General features: G+C 36.3%; 1 protein-coding gene across 1 annotated transcript in view; it reads right to left on the bottom strand.

Annotated features, from left to right (window-relative positions):
- Positions 1 to 25,665, bottom strand: part of CNTNAP2 (contactin associated protein 2) — a gene marked incomplete at both ends in the record, with an annotated part of 1,150,499 nt that overhangs the window by 441,911 nt on the left and 682,923 nt on the right. The window contains one exon of the mRNA XM_084306678.1: positions 7,380 to 7,551. Within this exon, the coding sequence (XP_084162804.1) occupies positions 7,380 to 7,551 (172 nt within the window). The remainder of the gene's footprint in view (positions 1 to 7,379; positions 7,552 to 25,665) is intronic.

Below are 25,665 nucleotides of genomic sequence, written 5' to 3' on the forward strand. Positions count from 1 at the left end.
GAAGATTTTGGCTACTTCCAAATGTTTAGGCATCCAGCTGCAAGATAATGTATAAGCCATACAGTTACTTAAAAGATTCTGATCTGAATGCTATTGTTGATTTTGACTTGTGGAATATAATTTAAAGAGCATAAAGAAGAAGAAAAAAAAAAAAAAAGCATGCACATAAAAACATAATAAAGGCATAATTATAACAAGTGTTCAAACCATTTGCAGTTCAAACTATTCTAATTTGGTAACAGAGCATCTGATTACACTGTTAAGTTATTTAATAGACTGGGTCATTAGTCATACTGTTCCACACAAGGAACCTCACATGCTATGAATCCTTCTGTCCCTACAGTCCTACTCTATCCCTTGTTGCTGCTTTTCATGTGGGAGCCTCCATTATCTAATCAGCATCATTTTGTCTTGGAGATTTTAAGCTCCATCATCCAGAATTTGAAGGGGATTATAGTCCTAGTTCTAAAGTGATTATAGTCCTCATAGAGAGCTAAAGAAAAGAAAGTAAATATCTTATTTCTCTTTCTCCTTCTTTCTGTTCCCTATCTGTAGATAGAACCATAGAGGATCACTTGTATCCACTTCACATGTTGGCTTTCTGCACATACATTATTTCTTGCTTTACTGTTTATCTCTAAGAAACTGAAAACTTCTAATTTTCCTTTCTTTATCTTCTCTAGTCCCAAATATATCCTTTTCAGTTCCCCAAATGCCCTTGTTCTGTGTTCTTCAAGTGCATCTTTTACTTCCAAGATGTCCTCAACCTGTTCTAGGATATGCTGATCAATGTGTTTTATTTCTTACAAGAAAATTTTAAAAGACCACGAATTACTTCTCATTGCAATAACTTTTTTTTTTTTTTTTTTTTTTTATCTCATAAAGCTTTATGGAAGAGGAAATTGTTCTTCACACAGCTCTTGTGATTATCTTACTTAACATGAAATGTATATTTCTTGCCTTCATTCCTCTTTCAAACACTGGCAAATGGCAGTTTCATCACTATACGCTCCAGTCAAAGGTTAAAGTGGATGTGGTTGTCCTTGTTCAAAGACCATTCCATACAGCTTGTTTGGCAGGCTCAGGAAAAAGCAAGAGAAATCAACCCAAGCAGGGAAACATTATGAAAACATTGCTCTTTTCACACCTTATTCCACAGAGTTAATACACATTCCACATTTACTCCAACAGGCAATGCATCATGTCTACCTGTCTGCCTTATTTTAGAACTAGCAACTGTTGTAGGTCAATGATTCTTCTGTTTCAGATTCTTAAATTAACACTTTTTCCCCTTTAAGCAAGTAAGACCTAAATGTATTCCATTGACCTATCCTCAGACTGATTGTGATAATGATGAATCCTGAATCTGTGGTGAAAAAAAAAAACAATCCCTAAGTATGACTGATTTGAAGTGATAAAACCAACTCTTATGACTAGCCTGTAAGCCAAAAAGATAATTTTAAAAATCTGCATGTTATGCTCTCTTGAGGAACTCCTGTCTGACTAAGGACAACTAGAAGGTCCAACCTTTTGTTTGTTGAGTATACCAAAGTGCTGCATACAGTAAAAAAAAAAAAAAAAAAAAAAAAAAAAGAGGAAAACTAAGATATACTGTAAAAAAAAAAGGTAATTAAATCACTCCTATTTTGTGTATGTTTCTGTAGAGCCAGTAACATCCAGATACCTACTGACCTGTGTTAAATAATATGGCAGTTGTCACACTGTGATATTTGGATGGCACATCATCACTGAACTGGCAGAGAGAGTGGGAGAACACTGAGGATGGGCAGAAGCTTAAAGCCCAAGTAAACAACCAGAAATGAAGAATGTTAAGACTATCTGAAATGATCATTTGCAATTCCCCCACAAATCCCTGTTTTGCCGACAGTTCCATTGAGGCCATTTTTATGCATTAGTATGCTTGCTGTGTTTTGTTACTTAAAGGAATTATTTCTAATTTTGACTGGTAATCACATAGTATAGAAAACATAAGGGATTCGAGCAGAATGCTGGCATTCTGTCATAGTGTATCACCACAGCAGGTGAGCAATAATCATCCAGAAATGTACTGCCACACATTTCTGGTTACTTACATTAATTCTTTAATGTGAACTTACAGAAAATCTGCATCTAATTCATCTCACTGTAATACAGAGTGAATCACATAGTTCACACATTCATACAACATTGGAAGCAGCTACATGAAAATTCTTGGTACTGAACTTGTTTTTCCATTTCTGTTATTTCGTATGGTACACTGACAGATTTTCTTTAAAGTTGGCATATGTTCTGCATAATCTATGGCAACAGATTGGACACTATATTTTGAAACCATTTTAGTGTCTTCTCATCATGATCCTGTGATAAAACCCCATAATTTTAGCCACAACCAAGTCAGGCGAGCTTAAGTATTCTCTGAGGCTGCTGGGATAAATTAGTTGTGAATAATAATTCCTGTTCAATGTCCTGTGCTAAAATCCTGAAGTACAACTGTACCATCTGGACTGTAACAACAACTCAGTTTGTTAATGATAAGTAAAGGAGGTGTACAGGGACCTGTGGTTTCACAAGCAGTACAGCATGTTGATCACTGTGACAACAATACAACTTCCATTGCTAATACAATTATAGTTAATTAAGATACAAAAGGAGGGACAATTATTTATTCTCGGTAGTATTTTAAGTGCCTGTAATTACTACCTATATATACCTGCGTGTCATGACATTATAAGCACTTTGACTACCTGTAAAAAGAGAATGTTCCTTAGCTTTGGTGTTCCCTGTTAATATGATCTCAATTTGTGGGTCTAGATGCAATAACAAAATGCCTAGGTGAGGAAGGGAAGACTGAGGATAAAAAGAAACATTCAATGTATCTATTTCCCAAGTATAAGTGCAATGCTAATATGACTGTTCTTCTAATATCTTTAAAATACTGGAACTTAACTGCAATGGTGTGGGCATTCAGCTGGCAGAATGTGGGACCATTCAGCAGTTACCTCCAGGCTGATGTGACACAAGAACTCACCACACTGAGTACCTTTCAACATGTCCTTACAGAGAAAATTGTTCCCTCCTTGCTATCCATTCTGGCTAATGATGAAAAATGCCATCATTCACAACTTCACATTTTTTCCTCCAACCAAATGGCTGAAGTATGCAGTAAGAATAATTCAGTGTGACAGCTTATCTTTTTGCCCAGTGGGGTTCTTCACTGAAGTGTGGCTATGAAAGCAATTTCCATGTTGATGAAGACCGAAGCCTTTATGATTCAGAGTGAAACATGTAAAAAATAAAGCCAGAGGATCCCAGTATCACAGGCACAAGTATCCTCCTGTTTCAAAGGAAATTAAATTAAGCTAATATATAGCACACATGGTGCTTGGCCAAATATAGAAATGTTATACGTACTGACATATTGTGCCAGAAGTGCTTGTAAAATCTTATTTGCAGATCTCACTAAGACAGCCATGAAAATCCAGTCAGATCTAAAAGCCTGACGTTATTACTTCCTAGTAGAACTGTTTATTTTAAAGTGCAAACTACAAAGAAATAAATTTGATCATGGGAGAACAACAAACTAGATGGCTTCTCAATCTTAAAAAGAAAAATCTAGTATGCTATTCTAATTTCCAGTGATTATAAAATTGTTACTCTGCTTGCAACACAATCTGTTAGTGCCTAGAAAGCATACATGTAAGACATATTTTTACTTTATAGGGTTTATATAAATTTGTTATAATTCATGTGTTTATTATTTACATATAATTATATATATATTATGTATTTTTATACATGATGTATTTAATATATATAAAGGGCAATATCAGGGTCCAAGGTGGCAGAAGAGAGAGGAGGAGTGAAGATATCTCTTCTTATTTAATAAATACATATCCAAAATTATGTTGTATTACAGTGCATAATAAAACACAAAAATTTTTGCTATGTAAAATAAATCCAATTTAAATACATGTTAAATATATAAAATACGTTAATAGTTCAATACATTGTAATGTATTTCATATAATATACAGCATGTAGTATTGTATTATATAAAATATTTAAATGTATTATATAAGTAAATATGTATCTTATAAATAGCAATTTCTACATGAAGTTCACTTCAAAAGTGAATTGCTTGGCATTTAGGAAGCTTTAAGTTATATTTTTCAAAAATGCATTGTATTGGTTTGATTCTAATTAACTTACATTATGAATTAATTGTAATTACATTGTAATACATTATAAAAGCCTAATTCTGATTAAGTTCAAATAATGGAATTACTTCTGACAGACACTGGCATAAGTGGGATCAATACAAACTGTCTCATAAGCTCAGATAGGGAAGAGCAGAGACTTAATCAGATATATCTCCCATATATCTCCCAACTTTTTTTTTTTTTCCCAAAAATATTCAAAATAAAACTAATCAATTCAAACTAACAACTTCTAACAACAGAGGGCCTTTCTAGCATCACTAGTATTGGTAAGAGACAGAGCAAATTTTTCCCTGTGACAGCAGTCCTTCACTTGTTTTTGCTATGACTTCAACTCTCAGCTTATCCAGGAGAAGCAGCTGTCTAACATGGCCTGACATGACAGAACAAATTACTGCTACTCCACAATGCACAATCCTTAACACTGATATTACTAAAATTGTTTACTGGATCTCAGTGGGATGAAGCTTTAAAGTTAATTTTCTTCTTAGCAACCTGTATGGAGCTGTGTTTTGTAGCTGTGGCTAAAACAGTGTTTGCAATACACCAGTATTTTCGCTGTTGTTTAACAAGGCTTGCGTAGCATCAAGGCTTTCTCTCCAAGAATAGAGAACTCTACCATTTCATGGTCACTCTGCCCAAGGCAGTGCCAACCACCACATCTCCCACCAATCCTCTCCTCCTCTGTTTGTGAACAGGTCTAGCAGGGCACCCCCTTTAGTAGGCTCACTATCCAGCTGAGTCAGGAAGCTGTCTTCCACACACTCCAAAAACCTTATAGACTGCTTCCTCAGGGCTGCATTGTATTTCCAGCATATATCCAGGAAGCTGAAATCCCCTATGAGAACAAGTGCTGGAGATTGCATGATTTCTGCCAGATGGATTTCTCATCCATCTCTTTATCCTGCTTTGGTGGTTTGGCCACTGGTTACCAGTGGCATTCGCCAGGGGTTGGTGTTAGGGACTACCTTTATTGTCTTTAATGTCTTTATTGATGATTAGGATGAAGGAATAGAGTGCACCCTCATTAAGTCTGTAGACAACACGAAGGTGGGGGGAAGTGTTGATCTTCTGGAGGGTAGAAAGGCCTTGCAGAGGGACATGGACAGGTTGAATCAATTGTCAGAGGCCAACAGGATGAGGTTCAACATGGCTAAGTGCCAGGTCCTGCATTCGGGGCACAACAACCCCATGCAACACAACAAACTTGGGGCAGAGTGGCTGGAAAGTTGTGCAGAGGAAAAGAATCTGGAGGTATTGGTTGATGCTCACCTGAACATGAGCTGGCAGTGTGCCTAGGTGGCCAAGAAGGCTAACAGCATCCTGGCTTGCATCAGGAATAACATAGCCAGCAGGACCAGGGAGCTGATTGCCCCCCTATACTCTGCTCTGGTGAGACCACACCTCGAGCGCTGTATTCAGTTTTGGGCCCCTCACTACAAGAAGGACATCGAGGCCATGGACCATGTCCAGGGAAGGGGTACAAAGCTGGTGAAGGGCTTGGATCACAAGTTGTATAAGGAGCGGCTGAGGGAACTAGGGTTATTTAGTCTGAAGAAGAGGAAGCTCAGGGGAGACCTTATTGCTCTCTACAACTACCTGAAAGGAAGGTGTGGGGAGCTGGGAGTCAGACTCTTCTCGCACATAACTAGTGATAGGACAAGAGGGAATGGCCTCAAGTTGAACCACGGGAGGTTCAGGTTGGAAATTAGGAGACATTTCTTCTCAGAAAGAGTGGTTAGGCAACAGTGGTTAGGAACGGGTTGCCCGGTGAGGTGGTGGAACGACCGTTCCTGGGGGTGTTTAAGGAAAGGTTGGACATGGTGCTTAGGGACATGGTTTAGTGGGTAATACCAGTCATAAAGAGATGATTGGAGCAGATGATCTTGGAGGTTTTTTCCAACCTGAATGATTCTATGATTCCACTATAACACTGTTCCCCACTGTCAGTACACTGGGGATGGGCGAGATTTTGGGAGGAGAAACAGCAAGGACAGCTGACCCAAACTGATGAAGGAGAGATTCCATACCATATGACATCATGCTCAGCAATGAAAACTCTAGGAAAGGAGAAGGAATAGGGGATTTTTCACAGTTGTGGCATTTTCTGACAATATCCAGTCACAGTTTGTGGAATCTTCATAGCTGGAGATACTTAGAATGTGACTGGACACGACCCTTGGCAACCTGATGAAGCTTCGAAGTTGGCCTCACTTTTAGCAAAGGTTGGAGAACATGAACTCCAGATATTTCTTGTAACCTGAACTGTTTTAAGATTCTGTGGTCTCATAATCTTTGCTTCTTTCAAAGCAGAATTTTAAAAAGTCATTTTCAACCTCCCAGCAGACTTGCAATTGGTTTAAAACTTATGTAATATTAATGAGAAGTCAAACTGCCATTATTTGGGAACTATGCCACTTCCTTCTATGTCTTTCCTAGTATTTTTAAATTTACTTATTTATTTATTTGCCAAAGAACAAGACACTGACAATCAGGAGCAGTAAAAATCAACACAGGTTGAATAGGTAAGCCCCAAAGAAAAAGTCTACCATTGTATACACTGAGAATTTCTTAATTGCTGAATTCTTTCTAAATTACTCTTCTCAGGAAGGGGTGGGGGGGGTGGGGGGGAATGAGAGAGGGGGGAACAACACGGACCAAACCAAGCATTATTTTAATCAAGTTCATGCCTTTATTAAATGCACAACTGTGCAAGTATGTGCACCTATTTTAGTTCTCTGAGGAATTCAGTGGTAGCAGAAGGCACTAAAGCTGGAAAGCACAGCTTCCAGTTGCAAAAAGATTGCTGTAACTGACATATAAGAAACTGATAAAGCATGTGTCTTTCTCTACAGACATCTCAGACATCTTTCTCTATTCAAGGCAGCCATTTTATTGACCTGTGCACTGAATTTCACTTACAATAGCTTTTCACCTCTTCCTCTGCCTGAGAGAGTGGATACTGGAGGTATGCCTTCCACTGTATGTTCACAACCTAAAGCCATTATCTCCAAGCATGACACCCACTGCTAAAATGGTGGGACTGCACTAAGACTATCACTGGCAGTGTCAGAGAATCCTTTTGTACAACACTGTATAATTTTGGAACATGCAGGAGGTGTATTAGTGTATCAGAGTATCAGTGATGTCTCTGCAACTTACCTGTCAATAATTGCACACATGTCAATGGTTACATTGGCAAAGCTTCCTAGCTTGCCTTGCTCTACTGCTTGCAAATCCACCAGCTGATCATCCACATGAATAAACTGCATGCATCCTTGAAATGAATGCTGAAATAGCAAGTGATCCGAGTCATTCATCTGCATAGGAAACCCTGGAGAGCAGCAGAAGAAATAGCATTATTAACTTCACATAGTGTTAATCAAGCCAGTATTTTTTCACAACAAAATACATTTCATAGATAAGAGAAAAAAAAAAAAAAAAGTGGGTAAGGAAATATTACACAGTTATTCAATTGCATTGCAATGTTATTGATTTAAGTCATTGGAACTGCCTGTAAGAATTTATACAGTACAGTTGATGATTCTTTCATTAATTTTTGTCCACAGAATAGAATTCTTCTACTACCTTTCTTCTACATGTACTCCAGCCCCCTATTACTGTTTCTTGTTACTTCTCTCTTTATAAATAGACCAAGGGAATTGAAGAGGAATTAATCTCCTTGCTATACTTTAGAGATCACATTCCCTTTTCTCAGATATTTTTATGGTATGTATTCCATAAAGTGACTTTCCAGTTTGTCTTTCCTTAGAGCAAAGCTAACTGTAAAATAAATATGTCTGCTGGGAACTTCCTGCAAACTCAAAACTAGCCCTAAAATCTCCAGGCCTACTTCTGAGAAATCTGAGGACATTTTGTAGTGTTTTCATTTTTGTTCTAAATGCTCTCATTTGCTCATCCCTATGAAGATAATTTATAAGAGATAAGAATGAATTAAAATCTTGACTCAGGGTAAAACTCGGGGGGACAAGATGTTTGCATGTAATTGTTTAACTTAATGCCCTTAGAAATGAATGTGACAGTTTACCTGAGAAAAGTGTCCTAGGTATGACAATTGAGTGCCTTATCCACTACATATAAATCTTTAACAATGGACTCCCTGAAAAAGCCTCAAGAAAATCATTTAAACAGAATGTTTAAGAGAGCAGGAAAGAGGAGAGATGGGCTATCAACAATTTGTTAGTAAAGAAGCTAAAAAGACTGAAAAATGTGTAATGGTTTTGCAGACTTCAGATAGGAACATGACTAGCCATGCAGTTCTTGACAAAGGTATAAATTTCACACACATTTATTTTGGTAGCTAAGACAAATTATACAGCTCATATTCATTCTCTCACTTTCATACCCAAACCAATGCTTTACCACCTTCTTCAATAGCATGGGAACAGCTAAATGTGAAGACAGGAGAATAACAGATTATGGAAATGATCCAGGTTAAAAACAATCTGATAACAACAGTAGGAAGTAGAAGGAATGAGCATCATTTTAAATTCTGCTCTTGAATACAGTTTACAAAGTGCCACAAAAAAACATTGGATTGGCATAATGAGGAGGCCAATGCATAGAGAGCAGAAACAAGTAACTGGGGGTTGTTGGAAGATGCTGCTTAATATGGCAACTATTACTGAAAACAACAACAAAAACATATACATATATACATATAAGTCTACCCAAGCATTTACTCAAGGCACATTTTGACTGAAAATCTTTGCCAGCACATCTATATGACTAATAACAGTGACTGAAATTTTCTAAAACAGTCTTCCCCCTCAGCTAATACTACTGCTGATAACTCCTAAATTTCCCTGACTCACTTCAGAGTTCACTCGTGGCACCACAGGATTAATCAGGGATGTTATGGTCATTAAGCAGTTACCATGCTAAAAGTTAGCTCTGACATGTATTTCAAGAAATTGTGCAAAACCCCATAGGAGCAAAATTACACTATCACAGGGAGCCATGACTACTATAAGAAAGATAAATAATCCATTCCCACTAATACATGTCAGATGGAGAAGAAAAAGCTCCTAGGGTTGGCTAGGTAGGGTTGACTCCCATTTGGCGAGGTAGTGTACAATATCCTCATCAGACCATCTATCTTCTACCAAAATTATTCTAATCCCAGTGCTTGAGAATCATTAATTTGGATTGACAGAAAAATCACGTTATAAGGACAGGATTTATATTTTCTTCCCAACATGAGCATTGGCTAATGACTTATCTGAGGAAAAGAAGATGGGAACTTCAAAAACCTGCCTCCTATTTTTTTAATTTGTTCTTTCCAGTAACTGATTAAATCAATCAATCTCAATTAATTTGAGGCTTTACAGAAAACAGAACAGAGACAGGGAAGTGAAAGTTCATCCTTTGCTGTTTGATGAGTGAAAGTACTACATTTGCATGATTCCATCATGTGCTTTCTCCATTTACACTTAAACAGCTCATTCTTTCATTATATATATATATTTTTTTTTCCTTAACTGTCACTAGAATTACCCTATGTAAGTAGAATTACCCTTCTTGGCAGGAAGCCTGTCATCTTCTTGTTCAAAGCATTTCCAAAATTCCTTTTTTGTAAATATTAAATCCAAGGTTACCAACACTGATGTAAAACCTGCACTTAGTAACTTTAATGTAAACCCAGCAAAGTCAAGGAATTGTAGAGGTATGTCTGAATGTACTGGAAGATTATCCACCGCTCTTCAAGGACTAACTATAAAATAAGCTCCAAGCCTAGAGCCACAATTCACTGTTAACACATCAAAAAGAGTATGATCCAAATAACTAAGCTGGAAATGTATGATTGGATTCAACAATTTACTACTAATATTTGATAGAATTTGAGGACTGTCCACAGAGGCATTTCAATATGGTGAGTCTCAGTTTCAGGGCATCAGAAGTATCACTTCTTCACCTACACTACTTTAGCACATAGTTACTGCTCTCTGGGACACATGCTCAGCATTTATATTAGGTGAACCTTCAAACTGGAAAGCAGCTGCTCCTAACCTGACAACAGCCTAAATCAAGGGGAGTGGTCTACACTGAGTTCTACAGTATGAATTTTGCTATATCTATCAATGGATGAAGAGTATAATTTGCTCACTCATAACTCTTTATTTGCCCATCTCCTTGCTACATCCTTTGCTGTTTCTAGTCATAGTAAGGACTTGGAAGAGGATTATATTATCACTATTATTTTTACTTTAATATATTAATATATATAATAACATAATATTAAATATATTAAATATAATATTAATATAAGGCTAATATTTTAATATAGGATAATAATAAATATTTAATGTTGTACATCACCTTACATAAATTGTGAGGCTTGGGTGTCAAGGCTTGTAAAAAATATACTGTTACTATAACAGAGAGGTAAAGCAGAGATAGTTTCAGAAAACAATTCCTTAGCTATGGGGACTAGAAGACTCATGTTTTATTTTTCAACCATATGCTTTCTCCATTCTCACAAACAGCATTTTTAAACATTTTTTTCTGCTTTAAGATTGCTGTCGTAGCTTAGACAAACTCTTCAGAATAGTTAATAAATACACTGTTGTGTAAAGAGAACACCTTGTTATATTTTTATTTTTACGTCTTGCTTCAACTGTAAGTTAAGGATGGCACATGGGAAAGCAAGTATATTAACTGTATATGTAATAGATACATTGTTTCAGTCTATTAAGTATACAATCTAATGCCCATTAATTTCGGTGGAACCTGCACAGATACATTCTTTACACAATTCAGACAATTCCAATATGAGTCACTCGGGGCAAAGGTGCATTTAAAACCTGGAAATGATCTAATGTATTGTGGTTTATTATTTCAAATATGATAATGCTTTTTCCTTCGAGATTTCCATTACAGAGACACGATTCACTTCCTGATCTTTCCTACATTGAATAAAATGTTAAATGAAGTTCTATAGGCAAGGTTGACAGTAATGCTGTCACTGGGAAGGCCAAGCAATGAATGCATGATTTGGATAACACTATATCGATTTTCTCGCTGACAAGAAAAATACATACATTACCAATCTGCTTATAAAGTGCAATTTGGACAATTCAAAACAATTTTGATGCTTGGGACTACAAATATACCTTAAACTCAGGTAGACTGAGTTATCTTGTAATTTTGATGTCTTTCTGACTTTTTTCTAAGTCTGAATCTTACCAGTTTATTTTTCCACATTCCATCCCACAAAGAGATACATTATCCTGTAACGTTCATACATGGATCAAATATAAATTTTACCCAGAGTTCAAGGTTGTTTTTTTTCCACAACTTCACTTTGACATACCAATCATGAAACAGCTGAAAGTCTATATCCAGCTTCTAATCTTAATTCAAACCTGCAAACATAGTTTAAAAATCTATAGTTTTGACTCATGCTAATTTCCATGTTAGAAGAATCATTCTATTTTCTCATGGTATTTGACTCATGATATTTCCTATGTTATATAAATATTATAAAATAATTAAACAAATGATAATTGATATAATAAAATACCCACAAAGGGAAAACAGAATTTCTTTTCCAGTGCCAAGATTTATTTTGCCTATCTTCCAATTACTTAAAAAATTCTAGCAAAGAAATTATAAGAAATGAAGCCTAAGGTAAAATGTATTCAGTTTCATGGTATAATGATGAATAAGCATATAGTCAAAGTACAACATTAAACATCTTAGGCACTATCTGTTTCTGAGATCTGATATAAGAATAAAATACTAGACTAGACTTTATAAGAGGAAATTCAAATTGTAATGCCACAGCAATGGTAATTTGTGACAAAGGAATTCTCTGGCATGGATTTAACTTGATCTACTTTAAATTTCTAACTTAAAACAGAACAACAACAAAAATGTATGTATATGTAAAGAAAAGTATGCTTTGCTAGTGCTAAATTTTGAGGCAAAAGGATGCTTATTTCTAGTAGTCCCAGGGCACACAAGCCCTCCAGGTAAAACAGGATAGCATTAATGAAGACTCTGGTGGATTTCACAGAATATTCTCTGTACACGTATTTCATATTATGTTGGAAAAGTTTGACCAGATCTCTTAAGACTTGGCCAGCATTTTCTACTTATGATTGGACTCCTGATGTGTTTTGTCTCCTCTGGAAATCTGATCCTCAGCCAGACCATCTCCTCTAAAAATATTTTATCACCAGCTGTCTGCTTATTAACTGGAACTAGTTCTAAAGAGCATTGAGATTTTTCAGTCTCTCTGTATATCATTCCTTAACCCTCAGTTAGATTTTACTTCATACACTGATACTGGGTCAATGCCTATTTGAATGGGATTGAAGTCTTTACAAAGTAGCTTCTAGCACCTCTATTGTACAAATGATACCAATTCAATATAACAATTCTCCTCTACCATGTGCCAGAGGAATATTTCCTGGAGCACACATGAGATTTATCTGTAATAATGCTATGGTTATTTGACCTAGGCATACATATAGGCCATGTAAAGCATAAAAGGCTGTCTGAACATTGTTATTGGTATTGTTTATAAATTGGTTCTTCAGGAAAGAAACAGACAGATAATGCAGTATGCTACATGAGAAAATGCCCAAAAGATATTCAGGTAGCAGCTGAGAAATTAGCTGTGAACAGACTATCTTTAAGCTACAACACAGCTTGCACAATTTTTATTTTATTTTTTCTTATGAGGATATTACCTGGCTAGGATGACAGGTTAGAGAAGAAGAAGGAAAAAAAAAAAAAAAAAAAAAAAAGTAGAGGAAATACAGTAGTGAAGGCACTGACAAAGCAAAAACAAGAGCAAGGCAGACTATCCCTAATGGCACACAGGCAGAGTTACCTCAAGTACAAAGGGAAGAATAAGACTACAGTATAATCACCTCTTTTTAGGCTTTGTTGTTTCAGTGCTTTTCTCTCATTGCTGCGGACCTTAGAGTGAACAACAGTATACTTTTTAGAAGAACTGTTTTGAGACACTTTTCCCAACTTCCGGTCATGGAATTCAAATGATTTAAACCTATTTGGGCCTTCCAGTTACAGTTGGGAACTATCACATTTGCAACCCAAGCTTTCAGGTTGCAAGGTTTGCATTTGTTTTAAATTAACTGCAGTGGGTCCTGAGGTGTATCCCACCTTTAACTATAGCATCTTTTTCTTTTCCCTTCCAATGCACAAGGACAGGTGCTCTTCTGTTGTTGTTGTTTGTTTGTTTTTCCCTGATGTAACTACAAATATGGCATCTCTGCTATTTTCAAACCCATCTCCTGCAAGATTCATGTAGATCTCAATGTCTGGTGGACTGTACCCAAGCTCAGATACATGCACATAGCTCAACTCTGTTCTCAGATCACATGCCACCTGGACTACACTTTTCAAAGAATCCATGTATTATATCACCACTGGGATCTAATTAACTAATTGAGTAGAACACAAGCACGTTTTTCATTCACACAGAATGATTTCCTTCATAATAAATACAAGGTATGTCCTAAATACTGATATTTATTTTAATGGCTCAACTTCATACCCTAGCTTAGATAACACTGCAATAGAATAGAAATCATTCTTGGTAATCTAAAAAAAAAAAAAAACACACAAACTTCTACATTCATAAAACCAACTACCTATTAGTGTTCTCAGATACAATTCCTCCATGAAAAAAGACTTGTTGCAAACCAGGTATAATGTTATTTGAAAATTGCTGCTACAGGCTTAACTTCCCTAGGAGATACCTTAATAGTTACAAATCTAAGCATATATCCATGGACACTAAGATGGAAATGAACAATGTCTTGGTGGTGGAGGAGAACAAACATAATTATCTCATGGGACTGGTTTTACTGATTTTGTCTTTAGATGGGGAAGATAAGACTGATGTCTTTTCCTGCTTCACGACTGCATGAAATATATTGACTTCTACTCTTGTATGGCTCTCTTTGAAGTACTTTGGGATAAATGTTAGCCCAGATATTTGAGAGATGAAACAAAATACTCTTGCCTTGTGGGAAAGATGATAAAATATTGATATCAGGTATTGTACTGTATTAAAGGCAGGAACAAAATGGAAAATGTTAATTAAAATAGTCTTAAAAATAGAGATTAGAACTAATACTTGCCCAAATCACAACAGAAATAAGATATTATCTACTCAATAGATAATTTTCCATCTTTTATTTGCCTCACTATTGTACTTTCTTTCTATAGGTTGGTGGCTCAGTGGTGCACACTACTGGTTTTACAACATCAGCATGTATCTGGGGTCATCAAAAAAATTTACAATGAACTGCATGGAGAACGACATTCACTGCATTCCAAGAGCATTTGAAATTTACTGATATGAGAATTATATGTTTGTTTGTTTTGTTTTTCACAAAATAATAGGAAAACAGGATCATCTTGCTATCTCGATGTCTAAAAAATGAATGAAAAGGAACATTTTATTTATTTTCTGACAACAAGGTACTCCAAAAGACCTTATTTTGACAGGAAGTAATGCAAGCAGTTACCAATTCATATTATAAAAGCAGCTTACTTTAAGCTAAAATGAAGCAGTAATGCCTCATGATGAAAACTGGGTCTTATATAAACAAGAGTTCCGCTGAGGAAAGACCAATTTTTAAAGTGGTTAAAGGCTGCATTTTTTGCTTTTTCTGCAGAAACAGCTTGATCTGGCAAGTTTTTAAACACTTCCAATTCCAATGCATGGCTGAAATCCTAAAATAGGAAATCAGCAGGACCTTTACTTGTTTTGACATAAAAACTTAAAAGCTGTCTTCCTATTCCTGTTTAGGCAAAATTCTCCTTCAGATGACTGGGAAATATGAGCTACAACAGTGAGATTCAGTTTTTTGACATGGAGCAAAGCAGTAAGTATGATCTTTATCACCAGTCCTGGCAATCAAAATTAAGTCAATCTTACACTTTACTGCATTTTTTATCTTGTTTTATTGGATATCATGGAAAATACGGAAAACCACATAATGATCAAATTACAGCAAATCTGAACATTACACTACCCATGTAATACATTCTATTTATTTTATTTTATTATTTAGGCTTTCTGTTTTATAAGAAAGAGCCCAGAATAAACATACACTAGATTTTCAAACTCTACTTCAACCAAAAATCCTTCATGAAGATAAAATGGGTCTAGAGACTGCTTGTATAATCATGCTTCAGGAGATCTAAGTAGCATAAAATAATCATCATTTACTGCCTTTCAAAACAGAATGGTTTTGGTTGGAAGGAACCTATAAAGGTCATTTAGTCCTACTGCCTGGCCATGGAGAAAGACCTCTTTCCTTAGATAAGGTTCTCCTTATCTAAAGGAGCCTCCTCCAGTCTGATTTCAAGCACTTCCTGGGATAGGGAACCTACGATTCCTCTGGGCAACCTGTTTCTGTATCTCACCACCCTCATTGTGAAAAATTTCCCTATGTTATATCTAATCTAAACCTACCCTATTTCAGTTTTAAAACTGTTGCCTCTAGTCCTGTCACTTTAGAACCTGGTAAAAAGTCCCTCTATCTTTCTCATAAGCCCTCATTATGTATTCTAAGGTCACAATAAGGTCTGCCTTGAGCCTTCACTTCTCCAGGCTGAACAATCCCAACTCTCTCAGCATCTTTTCATAGAAGTTCTCCAGGCTTCTGATAATTTTGTGTCTTTCCTTTGAACCTGCTCTAACAGGTGCATGTCTATCTTATACTGGGGTAGTAGAGTTGGGTACAATGCTTCAGGTGAGGTCTCACAAGGGAATCAGTTCCCTCAACCTGCAAGCCTTGCTTCTTTTGATACTGCCCAGGAGGTAACTGGCTTTCTGGTCTGCAAGCATACATTGCCAGCTGATGTCCAATGTTTAATCTACCAGTATCTACAGTGCTACTTCTCAATCAGTTCATTATACAGACTGTACTAATACTGGGGATTGCCCTGACCCAGGTGCAGGACCTTACACTCGACCTTTTTGAACTTCAGGAGTTGTTTGTTTGTTTGTTTGTTTGTTTTTTGTTTGTTTAAAAAAACAAACAAACAATAAGGAGATTGCACTGTTGGCATTCCTTTTGTAATCTTAATTGCTGCTTCTATCAATTTATTTTGTATTTTTATATACTACAAAATTCTGTCCACAATATCACTAAGATAAATTTGCTTCAAACAAAAGTAGGTCTACAGAACTTGTTGGAGCAATACAGGTAATGAATCACTTGATTTACTTCCACTTACTTCCACCTAAGAGATTTATATTTTAATCAATAGTTTGTTTTTCAGTCCATTTAACAAAAGTACTGGAATGAAAACATTTGGTGGGAAGGGGCTCAACACCCAACCATTCTTTTATACTAGCCATTCAAAATCTTTCTGGTGACCAGTGATAGGACCTGAGGGAACAGAATAAAGCTGTATCAGGGAAGGTTCACATTGGATATTAGAAAAAGGTTCTTCATCAAGAAGGTGACTGGGCAATGGAACATTCTCTCCAGGGAAGCAGTGATGGCACTAAGCCTGCCAGAGTTCAAGAAGTGTTTGGACAATGCTCTTAGCCATATGTTTTGATTTTGGGGTGGTGCTATGTGTAGGCAGTTGGATTCAATGATCCTTGAGGGTCTCTTCCAACTCGTGATGTTCTATGACTCTACGAGTGTTCCCAAAAATTTGTATAACGATGATATACATGTACAACATTGTTGTAAATTGCACCAGTCTGGAACTGAATTTTTTCTTTAGGTACCCTAAAGATGCTATGAGATAGGAAGATAAATTGAGAAAATAAGCCTTTTATACTGAACTTCTGCATACATGGAGTTATATCTGTGCTTGTGTGTCTTGTTGAGTTGAGACTTATATACTTTAAGTGTTAATGTTAAAATGTTCTGCCCTGAAGAAAGGGATCTGGGGGTACCGGTTGACAGTAGGCTTATTGTGAGTCAGCAGTGTGCCCTGGCAGACCAGAGGGCAAATTGCATTTAAGGATGCATTAAACACAGCATAGCCAGCCAGTTAAAAGAGGTGATTCTCCCACTGTAATCAGCACTGGTGCAGCCTTACCTTGAATATTGGGTGCAGTTCTGTGTTTCACAATATAAAAAGGATATTAAGATACTTGAAAATTATCTTAGCAAATCTGCTAAAAAGGTTGGAAGGCATGTCCTATGAGGAGAGACTGAGGACATTTGGGTTGTCTATTCTGTAGAAAAGAAGGCTGAGAGATGATCTCATTGCTCTCTACAACTGTCTGGGGAGGGGAAGTGGAGAGGTAGGTGCCAATGACAGGACACATGGAAATTGCACAAAGCTGCACCAAGGGAGGTTCAGATTTGCTATAAGGAAAAATGTCTTTACTCTGAAGGTGGCCAAACACTGGAACAGGCTTCCTAGAGAGGGGTTGATGCCCCATGCCTGTCAGATGTTTGGACAATGCCTTTTATTGGCCATAAAATCCCATAAAATCCAATAGAATATTGGGCATATTTTATTCTATTGATGAGACTGGACACAGCATTATGCTACATGTATTCCTGGTGAAGGTCATTGTCAGTACATTTCTCCAGTATGCTGAGATCCAGGTGAAGAGCAGACTTGTTACAGCCTTTTAAGTTACAACCACTCTCCCTAGCTTATCATACACAAATTGCTGAGGGTGCATTCCATCCCATTGCCCAGGTTGTTTATGAAAACACTAAAGAGTATTGCTTCCAGCATCAGTTCCTGAAGAGCACTACTAGTAACTGGTCAACACTTAGACTTTACAGTATTAATCACCACCATTTAAGCCTGGCATCCAGTCAGTTTTCCCCTCATTCATTTATCCAGATGATATTTTACCAATTTGCTATATGTATCATTGCCACAAATATCACGCAGACTGTGTTGAAGGCCTTTCTAAAGACAAGGCATACATCCACTGTTCTTGCCTCATCCATAAAGCCAATCATTTTATCATAGAGGACAATCTCAAGTATCTCCCTAAATTGCCATAATCTTTCAAAGACGATTGAGAGTAAACTTACAATAAAATTAGTCAGCTTCATCAGCACTCTTGGATCCAGCCCACCTGACACAACAAACTTCTAAGCATGCAATTTGCATGTGCTGTCTTTCTAGGCTAATCAAGTCTTTTTATGATGTGGGCAATACTTAACCCCGTTGGGTTCTGACTAGTTTCGGAGGCCTGGGAGGCCTGAAAGCAAACTTTGCCAAGAAATACCAAAGAAAGGAAGGTACAAAGTGTCTCAGCCTTTTCTGTGTCCTATCCCTGGGACCTAGTGAGATTACATTTTTCTTAATTTCCATTTGCTGCCAATATACTTACTGAAGCTTTTTTGCTGCCTTTAATATCCCTGGCTAGCTTCAACTCTGTCTGAGCTTCTTGCTAGTTTTCATCCCTGCATTCTTGGATGACTCTTGGGTAGCCCATCCCTATTTCAGCTTGCTGTGTTGTTTCATTTTTGCATTTGAGTTCAGTCAGAAATTCCCTTTTTCCTATAGCTATGATATTTCATTGACACTATTAATTATTGTAATAGATCTGTACAGAAAAAAAAATATATATACAAAAACAATAAAACAGTTTTATTTCACTTTGAATATGTGGATGACATTAAATTCCAAACATATACATTCTCTGTCATGTCTGTTTGGAATAAAGGACAATCAATTATCATGTGATTTGCCCTAATGCCTACTTGATTCATATAATGTTTCTTGCAGGCTGCTGGAGTGAGACTTCAGGGTATTTTCGTTAAGTGCCAAACATTATTTTTTTTTTTTTTTTTTTTTTTTTGCTACAGAGTTGGAACGCTAAGCAGCATAATGCATTGATAATTAAAAGAAGTGTGGAATGCATCTATGAGAAGAGAACGAGAGAGGAAAGGATAAAAGGAGACAGAAAAATTACATCTAACCTCTGTGTCTCCTCCTCCTTCTGTCACTCTTTGTCTCTCAAGCACAAAAGAGAGTAATATTTACTTTGAGCCAATGAGAAAGAGAGGCAACAACTTAGCTGAGAACATTCTCCGCAAGCACTTCTATTCAGCTGGGAGAAGAGGGATGCCTTTCTCCACCCCTCTTGCAGCCACGTGATGTAGACATGCAGACAAAAGCTCTGTGGCAGCTTTATTAAAACATTGTGCAGGACTATAATTCCATTTTCTGGGCTGAGCAGACCTTCTGGCTTCAGGGAAGAGACCTGACTCACTGGCAGGTGTTTGTGGAAACTGAATCAAGGGATGCAAGAACTGTGGATTTATTTTATTTTTTTCTTGGTCTGTAAAATACAGGCATGTGAAGAAAGTTCTGCAAAAAGATGCAGAAATTGTCTTGGCAACTGAGGGATTCACCTCTACCTGAATGCTACTAAAAGGTGAAATGCAAAATTTGGGAGACAGCTATGTTGTTTGTAAACAACAGTTAAGAGTTGCTAACTCGTTCACTGAACACACCCAGTCAATTCATGCTATTGAAATAACAGTAGCTTTTGATAAACCAGAATGAACACAATGATTTTCTCTGCCTGTGGCACTGAGCTTCTGAATTTGTTGAAACTGAAAGATCAGCTTTTCATATCTTGTATCTAAAATAGTAAAACCAGCAAATGTGTTAATGAAATGTACACAAAGGAAAAGACAGTGTGACATTTAGCCACTTCTTAGTGAGATACTGGAGTTAGATAATCTAAGCTATTTCATTAACTTTATATAGGTTTTCATATGGCTAAAATCATAGATATCACTGAAAAAAAAGAGGAACATTTTTACATTGACACTTAAAGTCTGCAAGTCTCAACAAAACACATAAGCACGTGTAAGTCCATGTATGAAGAAGTTCAATATACAAGGCTTATTTTATCACCTTGTTTACCTTCTTATCTAGTCGGTATCATTTTCTTGAGAAAGTGGGTTTAAATAAGACAGCAGACAGCTCTTGAGACCAGCTGCTACATTCTGTCAGATTTATTTACATTTTTTTTTGTATCAGCAAATTGTGTCTTAACAAGAGAGAGCAGTAGGTAGTGAAGTCTTCATCACACATGGCATTGAAAGCCATCTTTAAATGTAATTTGTCATATAACACTTAAAGCACTTATCCAGGCATGATGTAAAAGACTATATAATACATATATATATATATATGACCATATATATTGCTTGGCTTTGTCAGATCACACATCCAAGCCTTAAGTTCTAACCTTTTTCCCTACTTTTCTCCCTTTTCCTCTAGATATTTTGCAAGGCATAGTAGGACAATTTGAAATAAAAGAAGAAAAAAAAAAAAAAAAGGAAATTGCTGAGAAATGAACAATAGAGACTTTCTTCTATTGCAGTCAGAGACCAGCGTGAAATAGTCTAACACATAACCCTGCTACATAAAGAAAAATATATTTGCATTTCACTCTTTCATTTTCACAGATCTCCATCATCTGAAATCTATGTGTTTTTGCACAGTACTAGTTACAGACGTGTTCTATTTCTATATGATTATGCATGGCCCATATAGTTACCATGCTGGTGATCTGCAGAAGTCAACACTCACAAACTGGTATTTGTGGCTAAGAATGTGTGAGGCCTATTCTGTACCTGTGCAGAACACAGGAATATTTCATTGTATTTTGATGTTCATTGAAATGGTCATAAGGGGAAAAAATTAATTAAATTCCAGTTCTAAGCAGACATGGGAAAATTTATACTCAATTTGCCTTCTGATTCATGCATGATAGGAGTGGAAAGGAGAGAAGTAAAAGGTAGAAAGCCAGTAACACGTTGCTACATCAAGCAACATACAGTGATTATCAGCAAGACTGTAATTCCCCAAGTTTGACTAGGCAGTGTATTTGAGAAAAATAGACCTTGACAAGAAGCACGAATTGCCAGCCCATAATTTTTAATAGTGAATTCCCAGCACAAAGAATTTAAGCACATGGAACCATGTTAGCAGAGGCCTATTTCTAAGACAACAAGCAGAAGAGAACGGCATAAACGTATAGCACATGTGAAAACAATGTCAGCCAGGGAGAAATATCTTGATCTGGACTCCAGTTAAGAATCATCAGATTATGATTCTGTTCTCTGTAGTCCAGACATTAGCAGCTGTTGTGATTTAACCCGGCAGGCAGCTCAGCACCACATAGCCACTCGCTCACACTCCCTAGGGTGGGATGGCAGAGAGAATTGGAAAGGTAAAAGTGTGAGAACTCATGGCTTGAAATAAAGACAGTTTACTGGGTGAAGCAAAAGCTGCGTGCAAGCGCAGCAAAACAGTGAATTCATTCACTGCTTCCCATTGGCAGGCAGGTATTCAGCCACTTCTAGGAAAGCAGGGCTCATCATACGTAATGGTTCCTTGGAAAGACAAACACCATCACTCCAAATGTTCCTCACTTCCTCCTTTACCCCAGCTTTTATTGCTGAGCATGTCATATGGTGTGGAATATTCCTTTGGTCAATCTGGGTCAGCTCTCCTGGGTGTGTCCCTTCCCATCTCCTTATACATTCCCAGTCTCCTCACTGGCAGGGCAGCATGAGAAGCAGGAAAATCCTTGGCTCCATGCAAACACCACTTTGCAGAAACTAAAAACATCAGTGTGTTATTATCACTATTTTTGTCAAAAATCCAAAACATAGAATCTACAAAGGAAATTAACTCTGTCCCAGACAAAACCATGACACCAGGCAACTTGTCTGTTTTAGAGTTGGCTAACTTTACAATAAAATGTCAATTAATTTCTTTCTAAAAAGTTAGGTTTCCATTCATAATAGATTTAAGTGTCTCCACTTAAGCCATGAAGACAGTGAAATACACAATTTTATCATTGCCTTTCTTGAAGAGGAGAAAGCTGTGTCAGTATACATGTTTATGAGTCAAATTAATGAGAGTGCACCAAGTTAATCTAACTGGCAAGAATAAAAGGCAGCCACTTTGGTAATTTTTGAAAATACAAAAGTCTATCAAATCAGGCACTACAGAGAAAATACTAGATAGCAATAATCCTAAAGCAATAAATAAATAAATAAATAAATTAATCAGAACAATAAATAAAATGATGTAGATGGAGATAAGCTACCTGTTCATTTCTAAGTATACCACAGCTATTAAAACTAATATTGATGACTTATAAGCACAATCTATTATTTGACTACATATCCAAGAACGCTCATATTCTCAGAAGACAAGAAGAATTCATTTCATTCAGCTGTGTCACTTAATTTACAAGCAGAAGATAAGCAAATATTCTGATACACAGAAACCAACAGAACACTGCTGGAGAGCAAAAGGTAGGTTCTCCACAGAGAGACAAAAACACATTATAAGCATTACATTGCATCAACTCAAGAGAATAAAATCCTTTGGAAAACAATATAATTATTTGCTAATCAGAAACTTATATAAATCAACTACCCTGATGTATAAATGGAATTTTAATTGCGTGTCCTGAAAAACCTAGGTAATCATAGCAGTAAACAAAACAGTTGACTATCCAATTTATATGATTACTGTGCTGCCTTGTCATACAATGGTGAAAAAAGAATTGTATTTAGATAATACAAATATAACCTTTTAGATACAAACAAGTACACAGAGATGTTCCCTGTGTATTTTTCCAACTCTATTGTCTTTATAAACACAAGGCAGCAAAGCTATAAGCCATGTTTACCTTGAAACTATTCAACCAAATTCTTGAATATAACTTCCTGTGCCAATACTGTCTCCTAAACTACTACTCATATCCCACTGTTCAACAAGGTAAGCTTCAGTACATTAGGGGTGCACCTACTGTACATTTGCAGATATTTATTCCCAACCCCGATTCATGCACTCTGTTTCCATGAATAAAATTAGCTTAGAAATGAAAGAATATTTTCTAATCATCCACAGAGGGAGCTATCTCAGGGATGACTTATCATATCAGATTTTAATGATAAAAGATTTAGAGTGTTTTAAAATGGAGCTTGATAAATTTATGGAAGAAGTCATATGTCAGCTCAGGTTGATTTTTGAGTTACAAGTTCAGGCTTGCGATATAATACTTTTGGTGTGTAATTTGCTGATATTCCTAATGAGAGTTGAAAAATTGGACTGCTGTCTGTTCATGTTTCTACCATATTTATGTGTAGATACCTATGTGTTTAAGTGCAATGCTTCAGGGCTTCTGTTGGTTACCTACAAAAGCATGTACTGGTTAGGACTTTTAATTTTATTTATTTATTTTTTAATCCCTGATATATCAGTAGGATTTTGATGGAGTTTCTCCCTTCTGTGGAGCACTAAATTGCCACAGTAAGATTGAATCTGACACAAAGAAGGCCTGTACTCCTAGAGATTTTTATTTCTTGAGTGACTCACATTGACTTCCTCATCTAGCATGTTCAACTAACTGGAATAGCAAATATCTCCGAAGTGGCTTAATGTATTCCTCTGTGGGTAAGATCCATTCACGAGGATGGATGGAAAATTTCAAATCGTAACAGTTTTTGCAGGATTAGGATATCGGTGCTGCATCATAAGGTCTCTAGTTACAAATGTGGTTACAAATATTCAGGGTTCTGAATTTTCATTGTGATTGAAATTCAGTTTTAGGGTACTAGTGGTATATGGGTGCATGTAGACAAAATAGTCTACAGACTGTCAGATTAAGGACTGCTGGATGAACATGGAGTTGAGAGAAATAAAACAATGACTCTTCATCCGTATGTCTAAACCATACCTAAGATACAATACCTAAAACTACAGAAAACATTTCTTAATTAATATTCATTTTAATTATTTAGATTTTTATTTCCATTCAAAGTCCCAGCATACAAACAACAAATTTAAGATTCAGGGATTCAGTGCAGAGATAACATATATATATATATATATATTTTTTTTTTTAGCACAAGTAGCAAAGCATAAAGAAATTTTTAATCTAACAGTAGTTCTTTTATCCAGTCCACACTGAAAGTACATGCAAAAAGTCTTATTTTAAATAAATTTTCCTGCTTAAGTTTGATTACTTCTATTTCCAAATAGCTACATACAGATGTTTTTCTAATTAGCACTGGGAAATTTATGCTGGCAGTGACTGTTTTTTCCTACAGGAAATTGTGCACTTCTGCCCATTAACTTGAGTAAGTAAAGAATGTCAACAGGATAACATGTGCAACCAATCTGTTTGCCACATATCTAGATTACTATTTTTATTGGGTGTATTCCCTCAGGAGTCTACACTGGTAGCACTGTAAAATTATATTGAAAATTCCATAAAGCACTCAGACTTCTGACTTGACACTAATATTAAATTTCAACACTACATACTTAAAATGCCATTTGAAATAGTGATTAGGACCAGGGGAGGGAAATGTTTCACCATGAATAGTTAATTAAAAGTATTACTCTGATAAAAATTAGAATATTACTACCCAGAGGAATAACATGCCTCCATATATCTTGGTTGTATTCAAGTACACTTGGCATGTTCAGCAGTATTTTACGTTGTTTCAGTCTCTTTCATTTGACAGTGTTAGCAGACACCACTGTGGCATGTCTGCCCAATCTCCCCTGCAAAAATCTAACACTCTCCATGGAAATCACTGTATGAATGTTTTATCTGTGCCTGTTTTCTTTGGCCGGTAGACCTTGATACTTCTGATATCTGGGTTATCTGTCAGTAAGCATAGTTATTATTAAGATTAAAGTAACATATATGACCTCCTGGAGGTTTTGCCCTAAACTTACTCTTTCTACAACCAGACTAGAAAGGTAAAATCATGTTCTGTCATTTCTGTAAGCCAGCTGTCAAGATATCTGCAATTAAGTGTGTTTACACATGCACACTGGGTAGGAAATGCATCCATAGTTCATTTGGTGTCTAATTATTTACCTACTTTTACCCTAATTTGGGGAACTCTGTCTTCTTAGAACCAATTTGCACAGCTCTTACCTACCTTACACTTTCTGCTGGAAATGTATCTCTGAAAATCTGTTGTTAATAATTCATTAATCATGATTACATATTTGCATAAATAGCATGGTATCAAGGCAAATGACTGATCTGTAAATATACCAACATCGCACCTTCAGCTACTGATAATTGGCCTAGCCCATTAACTTCAGTAGAGAAATGTAAATTTACACCAGCTTGGAACTTGCTTCTTTCATCCCTAAGTTCAAAAATTTCTTTTAGGTTGACATCTGCTGGTAAATTACATTGAACTGTGAAGAACTTTATACGGTAATAAGTACTATTCCCTTATGCTCTTTGATAATGCAAACAGTAAGTAAAGAATTAGACTTAAGGGTTTTCGGACAGGGTTCCTTTTTAGATTTAAAAAGTAATGCTTTATTATAGACAGTTTAGTAGGGATTTACCCCATGCAAGGTGGTACATGTAATTTTTATCTTCAGTCAAGCTACTCTTTCCTGGGAAGAATGTTAAACTTGGAAACAAAGATCA

The sequence above is a fragment of the Netta rufina genome, assembly GCF_964035555.1.
Source record: "Netta rufina genome assembly, chromosome: 2".
Lineage (NCBI taxonomy): Eukaryota > Metazoa > Chordata > Aves > Anseriformes > Anatidae > Netta > Netta rufina.